Raw genomic sequence first — 11337 nt, 5'->3', positions numbered from 1 at the left:
TTCTTGTTGCTGTGTTTTATTTTTATTAAAACGGACTTTAAAAAAAATAAAATGCCCCGCCTCTATTTTCTGACCCGGAAAATAAATGGTGTTGCTTCCGTCGTCTTCTTGATAGCAGGGGAGGCTCGCTAAGCTATGCTAAAAGCTAGGACGAACCCTCTATTGACGTCCTAGTGTGTTTTGTTTCATCCGGAGCCATGCGGGATGTTTGATTTGTTTTCACCGTCTCTGGCTTGTATTTCATAAAAGAAAAGTCGAGGCCCACGGATTGTCTTCCCCAACAAGGGCTGCTCTTTTCTGTTTTCGCCTCAGAACGAACACTATAGAAAGAATATGGCGGACAGCGGGCATTACTACAACGGTGAGTACCACGTTTGCTGTCGCATTAACCTCACATCTGCTCTCCTGCTTTCACCACTTCCCTTCAGGCCATGAAGACTTTATGGTGAAGAGAGAGGTCACACAAGCAGATTTCACAGTCCACAGAGGTAACATGTGGACATGTAAATTACACATGTTTAAAGTGTAGCGTTTTAATGTGTCTTTTTCTTATGTTATTTAATTTTCCAGCATATAGTTCTAGACTTTTAATAAAACCTATAAGTCAAAAACGTACACCCTTGTGTTTTGACTTGGAGGGCCTTTTTAAAATGAACTGTCTCTCAGCGTAAGTTTTGATCAAACATTGAGATTTGGAGAAAAAAATTTTTCATCACTTATTTTTTAAAATTTTATACAGAAATGTGATTTTAGCTAATACAAATACAAGCGAGTCGTTTTACTGGGTTAATTTAGTTTTTGTCTTGATGAAAATGTGATTTAAAGGCCAGCTAGATGTAATGTTTTGCTATAGACTAAACATTTACAGTGAGTTTTTGTTTTTATGATTTTTGTTACAGAATGTATATCTAGCTGCTAAAAGTAATACATATTATGATTACATGTACACTAATTGCACATTAAAAATGCATACACGCCAAGTAATTAGTTATATGATCCATTATCTTTAAGATGTTCCTGTTTCTTCAGCTGGCACATAGCACCGTCTTATGATTCAGATTTTGTCAGTTCAGTTTGTTTTTTTTCCAAAAAAGAAGAGATTTCTAATCTTTGATAAATATTTGCTCTCCTAAGAAATCCAGACAACCTTTTTGAAAGGACTTGCTTTTCTTTGTCAGTTTTTGATACTCAACTCTTGTTTATTGTTTACCCTTGCAGAGCATGATGACAGAACCGCACCATTTCGCACCCGTAAAGGCAGAGGACCCAAGGGTCGGTCATTTGACAGATCTCGGAGGGACCGCCAGCGAGGCAGTCACTCAGGAGGGTTTGGAGGCCCCGGTCCCCGGTCCAGGCTGCTGGAGGATACAGATGGAGATGTTACTATGAGCGACAGCTCTCAGGACAGCAGCTCGCAGAACAGATAGTAAGTGTTTCTGGACTGGTCCTTGTGTGCTTATTACACAATAAGCGCACAAGGCAGGGTGCTCTATTCTTTATGAGTAGATTTGTTTCTCAGCAGGACAATTTTCTGAGCACAATGTGAATTTAGTTTTAAAAAATATAGTTTAAAACTATGGGTTGGATGCTTCCCTGCTAACCTGCCTTTAACTGCATGATGCATAAGAAGGTGGTTCTAAGTTTGTCGTGTCCATGGTCAGTCCTCAAATGCCTTCTTATTTTAGATGGCCCACCCCACCCCCATTCATTCACTGGAACTGTTTGTCAGAAGGCTTCTGCAGAGCTATATGACCTGCTGTTGCTACCTTGCTGTTGCCTTAGTTACAAGTGCTGCTGTGGTTTCAGCCTTCTCAGTAAATCTAGTTACAGATCAGCAAATCTCTTCTAACTGTAGAATTGGCATCAACTCTGATCATTTACACTAAAAGCTGAAACTCTTTTATAGTTTTATTCAAACAACTTCTTACAGAATGTTTTTTTTTTTCTATTCTTTTGTTTTAGAGGACAGAAATACTTTTCTTTAAAATCATCTTCCCTAAGCAACACATTTTGAGTTACAGAGAAGCTTTTTAGTCATGGGAAGCCCCAACAACTCAAAGGCAGATGAAACTGAAATAATAAATTCTCTGCTGTTGGCAGTCACAGTGACAGGAAAGGGAATTTAAGTGACCTGCCCATCAAAAGTATTTGGCAAACAGTCTTAAGACTATAGAAATTAAACACCTTGGAGATTATCTCTGTAGTTTTTGCTGCTTTGTCTGACATGATTATAAACAAGAATGTTAAAGTATTTACAATCTCGTTCTCAGCTACATAATTTCAGACATGAAGGCAGCTACTGATAAACCTGCTAAGCTGCTTTGTTTTCAGTGAGTGTGGAGATTCCACTGTGACGACAAACTAATGCAGTCAGGTTTATTGTCCCGGATCGAGCTCTACCGGACTTTCTGTGTACGTTTGATGGATAAAAAGTGAGGCTGTGGAACTTATTTTAAAAACATTATATTTTTTCAGAGCTTATTAGTCTACAACTTAACATATAATGTAAAGCTAACACAATTTGTGCGTTAGGTGGGAAAAAAATCTCTTTAACAGTATGGGATTAGATACAGCCACTAATAAGGGAAATTATTTTGTCACCTTATTATATCTGCCACCATTAAATATAACCGACAGCAGATATTGTAAAGTTGGTGAAACATTTTCCCTTACTGACTTTTAAGTCATTGAGAAAAACAGTCCTTTGTAAAAATGTATCTAAAATATCTAGAATAGAAGGTAAAGTGTTTTTTTTAAGCTATCAGTTGAATAAATATTTACAAAACTATAATTTTGACATCTTTTTAATGGCAATATTCTTTAGTTTTGAAATGCAAGAAACAACATTCCTGGTGGAATTCAGCTCATATTTTTTAAATGCAAAATTGTTTCTTGTGCATAAAGATGCAAACTTTGTTTTGAATGTTAACCTCACTTCTGTTTTGTCTGATTTTCTACTCCATTTGTTTGGAAGCAATAAATACTGATTTTAAATTAGGACGTCTGTTGAGCTCAAACGTTTATTTTAAATAATAAAAAAAATAATTAAAACTATACGTGGGACATTTAATTACAAAAATAACATTTTCGTTCTTTAGCAAACCTTATGGAAGACCATCTCGGAAAGAAGATGGACGGTTTGACAGAGACAGGCAGCAGGGGAAAGGAGTAGAAAGAGGAGGAGGAGGAGGAGGAAGAGGAAGAGGACTTCCAGGAGGTGGCAGCAGTGGTTTCAGAGGAGGTTTGAGAGGCCGGTTAAGCTGGTTCAAAGTAACGGTGAGGCGATTTTTATATTGATCATGTTGATATCCCTGCATTTTAATTTATCCACTGAGATTATATTGAGCATTTTCTGATCGCCAGATTCCACATGGAAGAAAATATGAAAAGAAATGGTTGATTACAGCTCTCCAGAACATCTGTACGGTTCAATACACACCTGTACAGGTGAGTATTAGTGCTGCCTCATTAGCTTTTCTTGATGAATATTATAGAACAATGACTGAACTGTTATCTCCTCATTACTCCATCTAGTACCACGTTGACCATCATAGGGCCCATTTCTATGTGGAGGATTCAGCTGCAGCCTACGCTCTGCGCAGATGTTCTCACAAGATCACAGATTCAGACGGCTATAAGGTATGATGGAGAGCCTTCTGAATATCAGTCTGTCAAAAAGCAAATTTTGTCTCACATTTGAATTTAACAGCTTTTGTAGTAAAGCTGGTGCACAAGAACTCAACTGCATTTTATCTATTTACTTTCCTTTGTTTCCATTGGTCCCTGTAGGTGGAAGTACACGTCAACCCAAGTAATCCACCATCCTTCCTGCAGTCGGACCTGAAGCCTGAAGACTTGGAGCACCTGAAGGTGAGCGCCGGACATTTGAAACCCTCCATTTTTTTCTATTAAGAGTCTTTCCAGTGTTGAACACTACAGTTTAGTTTTTTTTAAAACCATGGCAAATAAAAATAGAAGTTGCCTCCTTCATTTATTTTCACAAGTAGAAAAAAGTTCAACAAATTGCAAAAGGTTCTAAGGAACCTGATACAAGAAGAAGCCAGTTCATGTCTAATTTGTTTTCATGTTCTGAATTACATGGAGTTCAAAGTGGATCAGAAGTGTTTTTAAATTCCCAATTCACAAGTCATTTTAATTTACTGAATGTAAATGATGATGTAAAAGCTCTAGTAAGAAGTTCACATGTGTGCAGGTGTAAACGGTTACTATGGGAAAGAAAGGGATAGTTAAAAGAAATCTAATTGTATTGACTAGAAATGGAAGAGATACATAGGCTAAAGCAGCATGTGTATACCTTCCTCTCTGAGGAGGAGGAGTTCATTCATGAATGTCGATGTTTTATCTTTGACAGCAATGCATGGCGAAACGCTTTGATGGTTCCCAGCAAGCACTTGACTTGAACAACATTCGAACTGATCCAGGTATATAAATATTTCCTTTATGAAGAAGTAGTGAGATCTTTTATTTTTTGGCTGTACAATAAGTCTTGTAAAGTTTGCTTTGTAAAGAATTAACATTTTCTCAGTAGCAACAGTAAACTGGTCCTTTCTGTTTTTGAGTTCTTTGTAGTCCAAAGCATAAAGATGTTTTAATATCTACATCAGCTCAGTTAGCTAACACTACAAATGGATTCGTGTTTATTTGTCAGACTTGGTGTCTCAGAACATTGAAGTCATCTTGAACAGAAAAACCAACATGGAGGCAGTCATTAAGATAATTGAAGAAAACATTCCTGAGGTAAGATTCGTGGTGATCACTAGAGGAGCAGAGAGATGTGAATAATGCATCCAGTCGAGCCATTAATGGTTCTTTTCATCTTTCCAGCTGGCGTGTTTGAATCTGAGTAACAACCGTATTCACAAACTGGATGATCTTACTGACTTGACGACCAAAGTGCCGAATCTGAAGGCGCTCAACCTTTCTCAAAATGAGGTGAGACGAGCTACTAAACTGACCTAGACTCCGGGTCACGAGTGACTCTTTACATCATTGGGATATAAATATTAAAGAACCAATTAATGCTTTTAATGATCATAACAAATCAGTTTTTCTATTTTTATTGGATAATAACTTTAGATTTTCACATCAGAGTTACATTAGTACCAGTAATATCTTTTTATATCAAATTTTATTGCTGTTTGGTTAAACCTATGCTTTTTTTAAATTTCCCACCAATGTCAACATCACAACTAAGCACAGGCATCCATCTTGTTTTTGCAAAAGTTCTTAAAATAGTGTTGTCGGTTTTTTTCTAAATGACGAATTTCCTCTTGTAGACATTTATCAGAAATTATAAGTTCTTTTTTTCTTTAGAAAAGCTTATGCAACTTTTATGACTAAAGTTTTATTTGGCTAAACAGAGAGCAAAAATAGCTGTATTGTAAAGGTTGCAGATCTATGATCTAGAGTCAGATCTTCAAACTTTTTCTGAAAGTAAGTGGTTTTGCTGCATTCTATTTTTGAGTGTCAAAAAATATTATTTTATGCCTGGTATTTATCTGTCACATAAGATCCCATTAAATACATTAAAAGTTGTGGTTTAAAGTGAAATGTTTAAAAGCGTATTAATACTGCATTGCATTGTAATACGCTAAAAACCCTTTTTTCTCACACGACCTTTCCTTTTGTCTGTTTCTGGTGTGGATATTTTAGTTAAAGACGGATCGTGAGCTGGATAAGTTAAAAGGCCTGAAGCTGGTGGAGCTGTGGCTGAGCAGGAACCCTCTGTGTGACCTTTTTAAGGATCAAGCTGCGTACATCAGGTCAGTCAACGATGCTGTGCAGTGATGGCAAATGTTTTTGCAGGGGAATACCAACATGGCTGTATGTGATCTGAGAGTGTCACCGATCAAACGAGATAATCTTCTGCTGGAATTGTTTCAAGTGTTTGGTTTTTGGGCTTTTTTTAACCATAACTACTTATTTTACAGAGCAGGGTGAACGTTTGGACCAAGCAGCTGATGTCAACTAAATACTTTGTTTGTGTCTGTAAAGCAAACGCGTGTCTCAGAAACCATCTTAACTACACCAGGACAGATGGTGTCCCAGAGGACTGATAAACAAAGCCATTAATAAGATTATTTCCAAAGCTTGATTGTGTAATGTTTGTACTTGCACCAGAGCACATGCAGAAGTTTTCTTTGTATTTACATTAAATGGCAATACAAATGTTTACTGTCCAACTTCTTTTTCCTTTCACACTGCTAGCTAAACATTCCTCCCTTCCAAATGTTGCTGTGAGGACTCCAGACTGCAGAATAATCTGGTCTTTCTTTCAGTTTGCTTAAACCCATTTCACTCTGAGCTTTCAGCCTCTTGCTGGCAGTTTTCAGTGTCACTTTGGGGAATCTTTTTCAGCTTTGATCCTCTGGTTATGGTTCTCTGTTGATGCTCTACCCAGCACTCCCCTGCTGTCATTCTACATAGTTTTCCTCTCATCTGTTGCAAAACACACAATCCTCATACCAAATCATATCAAAATAAATTCAAAGTGATGCAAAAAAATAATTTTTGTGCATTCCCGAACTTGGAAGTTACAGCACTGCTGTTTGCATGTGCTGTATTGGAACAGGAAACTCATTGCCACCTTGAAAGATGTTTGGATGAAGCAAAGAAAATGTGCAGCCATTTTCTCCCCTCCCCTCACAGCATCAGTGCCCTGTCGGCCCCTGTCTCAGGCGAGTATGGAAGGCTGGATAGCCAATGACGGGTAAGATCCCACCTCGAAACCTCGGGACGACCTAAGGCAGGCACAGTCACGATTACTCGGCCTCAGTCCCCGTGAGCTCAGGCTCAGCGAAAGCACGGCGAGACGAAACCGAAGAGTCGGGACTTCACAGGCGAAGCCGTTTGGGCAGAGGCGGAGCGGGATTTGCCACGGATCATTGATCCATGTGAAGAGAGCCAAAGAGAGAAGTTTAGTCTCTTCCAATATGTCTGATCTTACGGGCTACAAAAGCCCCCCCCCCCTGCTTTACAGTGCAATAAACGGAAAAGTTGGCAGGTAACCTTCATCTTAGAAGAAATGGATTCTGAAGTTGAAACATGGCAAAAAAAAAAAAAAACCAGAAAACGCAAGTTTCCAAAGGCTGCAACCAGCACACAAAAATCACTTTGGTAAGCAAATTGTGTTGCATCTTATCACTCCAGTTGTCTCAACTGTTCACGTAGCTGCTCTGTAATAAATGGAGCCAAGAAACAAAAAAGAAAAGAAAAAACACACATCAAAAAAAGTTGCTAACTCCTAAATCTATGCTACCAAAGCAGTAGCTGCTAAGCTTGTTCAGAAGAGGAAAACTATAAAATGAGTGGTGGGACTGCTGGGTCCAGCTCCTTCTGAGACCTGCTGTCGTCTTTGTTTTTTCAGCTCTGTCCTCAGGTTGTCTATCTCTGCTGTTTCCACACACATGATTAGTTTTGTGATTAACTCGACATTTTGGGGCCCGTTGTGACCGTTTCTATGTGAAACTGACCTTATATTTTTTTACCCAGACGTAGACTTGTCTCTTCCTCAACATCTCGAGAGTTAACACAAGACTGGCGGTAACCACCTCTCTCCCAGCCATGCATAACCTTTTTGTTTTACTAACTCAACATGGCTGTGCATCCTGGTTTTCAGCTCTGTCTAGTAGCTGCTGGTGTGTTTGTATGTATGTACTCCTAGAAAAGTGTGCTTGTGTTGCTCCTCCATGTCAGATCTTTGTATATCACCAAAATGTGGGGGAGAGCGTGAGTATACTGCTGGTAAGTACTCTCTGGGCTGGGAGAAGGGTGCACAGTATAAAACCAAGGGAAGAATCAGGGTATTTGTGTACATTTGGAAGATGAAGTACTTTTGTTGCAGTAGTGTACTCATTATTGAATCTACATGACGATATTTGAAGGAAAAAGTAGCATTCTGAAATTAAATTGAGTCAGCTGGGGATCTGCTTAATTTTTCCTGTTTGTGTTTGGGTGGTGTGGGATGATAATCTTATTTTTTTTGTCGTTTTTTCTGCACCAGTGCCGTGCGGCAGAGGTTCCCCCGGCTCCTCAAGCTGGTAGGTCCACATATTCATCTGTCAACGTCACTGCTTGTCAATTATCATCATCATCAACTCGTCTACTAACTCTGTTCATATAAAACTTATGCATCTTGAAAAACTTGATCTGAGGACTTCCTGGCATTAAAACTATTTTATGCATCTTGTTCTTGGTCATATTTTGTCACAGTACAAACACAAGTTAAGATAGGCTGTCTGTAGGCAGACAAGGGAAGTGAAGCATTGTTTTTATCTTAACCCAATCCAAATCTTAAGAGGTGTAAAGTGCATTTTTATTCAGGCTCCCTGTGCCACTCCTTTCACTGCAATTAAAGCTGCAGGTTTTTGTGGTGCGTCTCGACCACATGTAGAACGACTGACATTTTTTAGATTCTTTTAGATTTATGGATGGTTTTTGTCTATCACTTTTTGCCACATATTCTCAGTTAGATTTAAGTCGGCACTTGGAGCTGTTGAAGATTACATGTGTCATATATGTGGTATTTTTCTTGTCTTCTATTAGTTTCTCCATTCTGGTATGTTGCCCCATCCATCTTCACATCAACTCTGAGTGGCTGCTTTCTCCCTACAGAAGAAATGTCTAAAGTTCAAAAACACAATCTTATTTTTGATCTACTTTTTAAATCTGAAAATCAAGTATCAGTTTCCATTCACTTCCCAACAGAAATGTGCTGCTTCACTTTGGTCTGTAACATTATGCTCCCAATAAAATACAACCATAATGTGGCAAAATGTGAACATGTTTTATCAGATTATGAATATTTTATTGATGCTCTGTTTACATGGGTTAACATGCAAATTGTTGACCAGAAGAATCTCTCATGATGAATCTGTTTTTCCTCTGGTTGCCTGTCAGGATGGTCACGACCTCCCACCTCCCATTGGATTTGATGTTGAGACGCCGACTGCAATCCCACCGTGCAAGGTTCGTTCATTAGTGTTGCGCTCAGACTATTATTTTCCTTCTATAGTAGATGCTATTCATATTACTACCTTGTTTATTTATATTAATGCTTTATTGTTGAATATTCTCTTTAATGCGCCTTAAGATCGTCTTTATTTGTTCATTTAGGGAAGCTGCTTCGGATCAGATGAAATCAAGTCCCTCATCCTTCGGTTCTTGCAACAGTGAGTTTTAAATTTTATTATGTTGCATATTTAAAAAAATCAAATCCTTCTGTTGTATGATGGACAGCTGTAACTCTGATGCACCCTGGAACAACATGAGAAAGCCTGAATGTTTGACTGTGTTGCAGGTACTATCGTATATACGACTCTGAGAACAGGCAGCCTCTGCTGGATGCTTACCATGATGGAGCCTCATTATCCATCACTACACCCTACACCTCCCAGAACCCCTCCAGGTAGGAGAGCGGTACAAGAAGCTACTGAAATTCCTCAGTTGCTCTGATTTCATTTAGGAAAGTTTTTTGTCTAGAGAATGCTTCTAAAATCTGAGCTTAGCAGATGTATTTTTGTGTTTAGGAGCAGTCTGGGGGAATACTACAAAGACAGCAGAAACCTGAAGAGGATCAAAGACACCAGTGAGTTAGAGCTCTTCATCCCATGTTTTGTCTTTCTTTTAGATGCCTGATGTTTTTTTTCCTCTTAATTCTTTCTGCTTTTAGCGATGAGATTTCGACTTCTGAAGCATACTCGACTGAACGTTGTGGCGTTCCTCAACGAGCTCCCTAAAACACAACACGACATTGCCTCATTTACCGTAGATGTGAACACCTACACCGTGAGTTGAAGCTTCTTCCAGAACCCTTCACGTGATCTTCTCTTCCTGTTTGGTTCCTCTGTTCAATAATATTTTCTTTTTACAGAATACACTACTATCATTCACAGTCAGTGGAGTCTTCAAAGAAGGTAATTTTGGGTAGTTCTTGATTTAAATTTTAGTTTTTATCCACAATAAAATTTTGAGTTGAATTGGATTTTGTTTCATTTTGTTTTCAGTTGTTGTTGATGGGAAGTCCAGAGAATCTACAATGGCCTTCTCCCGGGTCTTTATCACCGTCCCAGCAGGAAATTCGGGGTTAGTTTATTAAATGGCCATCAGTAGGTGTCACATTTTTGTGAAAATAATAAACCCTGCAGATATTTTAACAATTAAGAGATTAACTCAAGCTAGTCAGGAGTAGTAGAGAAAATATAATCCCGATTCTCTGTTTTCAGTCTGTGCATCGTGAACGATCAGCTTTTCATTCGAATGGCCACAACAGAGGAGATCCGCCGAGCGTTCGTGGCTCCAGCCCCGACCCCGTCTTCCAGTCCCGTCCCAACCCTCACCGCACCACAACAAGAGATGCTCACTGCTTTCTCGCTAAAATCTGGCATGAATCTGGAATGGTCACAAAAGTGAGTCTTGTCTTCAGAAATACTTCTTAAAAATTTTAATTCCTCAGTTCATGAGGAAAATGTACTAATATTTTGAAAACTTTTGCAGGTGTCTGCAGGACAATGAGTGGGATTTCAACAGGGCAGCACAGATTTTCACCCAGTTGAAGGTAACATTTCACAACAATGTTCTTTTTTAAAAAAAAAAAATTGGTAAGCTGAACCCCTAATATTCTTATTTTCCCTACAGGCGGAAGGCAAGATCCCAGATGTAGCCTTCATAAAGTGAATGCTTCCAGTCAAACCTTTGTGAAATAAAATCAGCTGTAATTTTATTTAATAATTTTTTCTTTTATTGTTTATTTCTTATCAAGATTAGGTCTACTTGTGTTAACTATTTTACCTGCTAAATGGCAACTTTGACCTGAGGGCTAATGATGCAGTTTTTGTTGTCAATGCAATGTTACTTGATAGTCATTTGTATAGACACTAGTGGAAATGTTCATAGGACATACAGTCAGGTTTAAAATTTGTTAATCTGAATTCCTTATTGTTGTATGTTAAGCAATAAAATATATTTTGACAACCATTTTACATTTCTTTTTCTTAGATCGTTGTAATTAAGCCAAAATTACAAAAATCTATGCATATTTGCATTTGACATAAGAAAAAAAAACCTTTGTCTGTAAATAGTAAGAGTATTTTAGCTGCAGATGTATCCTTTGCTACTACTGATCAAGTGTACGTGAAAGAAATGCTAAGTTATTGTATGTTAGGCAATACAATTTTTTACTTGAAAATTAAATGTTTGCATTTTCATATGCATTTCTAAGTGGATACATAAAAATCTGCACAATGTGATAATTTTTATTTTCTTTGTCAGAATAATTGATATAATACTTGATTACTACAATAATTGTGAACTGCAGCC

The 11337-nt window shown here is 38.1% G+C and overlaps 1 protein-coding gene across 1 annotated transcript; it reads left to right on the top strand.

Annotated features, from left to right (window-relative positions):
- The first annotated feature begins 125 nt into the window (after positions 1 to 125).
- On the top strand, positions 126 to 10995 carry nxf1a (nuclear RNA export factor 1a). The gene is made up of 21 exons (XM_032555358.1): positions 126 to 361; positions 1219 to 1426; positions 3099 to 3276; positions 3364 to 3447; positions 3535 to 3639; positions 3790 to 3870; positions 4373 to 4442; positions 4670 to 4758; positions 4846 to 4953; positions 5674 to 5783; positions 8024 to 8060; positions 8920 to 8988; positions 9136 to 9191; positions 9320 to 9427; positions 9549 to 9607; positions 9692 to 9807; positions 9893 to 9935; positions 10026 to 10104; positions 10245 to 10427; positions 10516 to 10576; positions 10657 to 10995. Exons 1-21 carry the CDS (start codon positions 334 to 336, stop codon positions 10693 to 10695), a joined length of 1911 nt encoding a protein of 636 aa, XP_032411249.1. The 5' UTR covers positions 126 to 333; the 3' UTR covers positions 10696 to 10995.
- The last annotated feature ends 342 nt before the right edge of the window (positions 10996 to 11337 follow it).

The sequence above is a fragment of the Xiphophorus hellerii genome, chromosome 23 (genome assembly GCF_003331165.1).
Source record: "Xiphophorus hellerii strain 12219 chromosome 23, Xiphophorus_hellerii-4.1, whole genome shotgun sequence".
NCBI classification, from domain to species: domain Eukaryota; kingdom Metazoa; phylum Chordata; class Actinopteri; order Cyprinodontiformes; family Poeciliidae; genus Xiphophorus; species Xiphophorus hellerii.
Note: the sequence above shows the minus strand (reverse complement) of the source record. Positions and strands in the feature narration are given on the sequence as shown.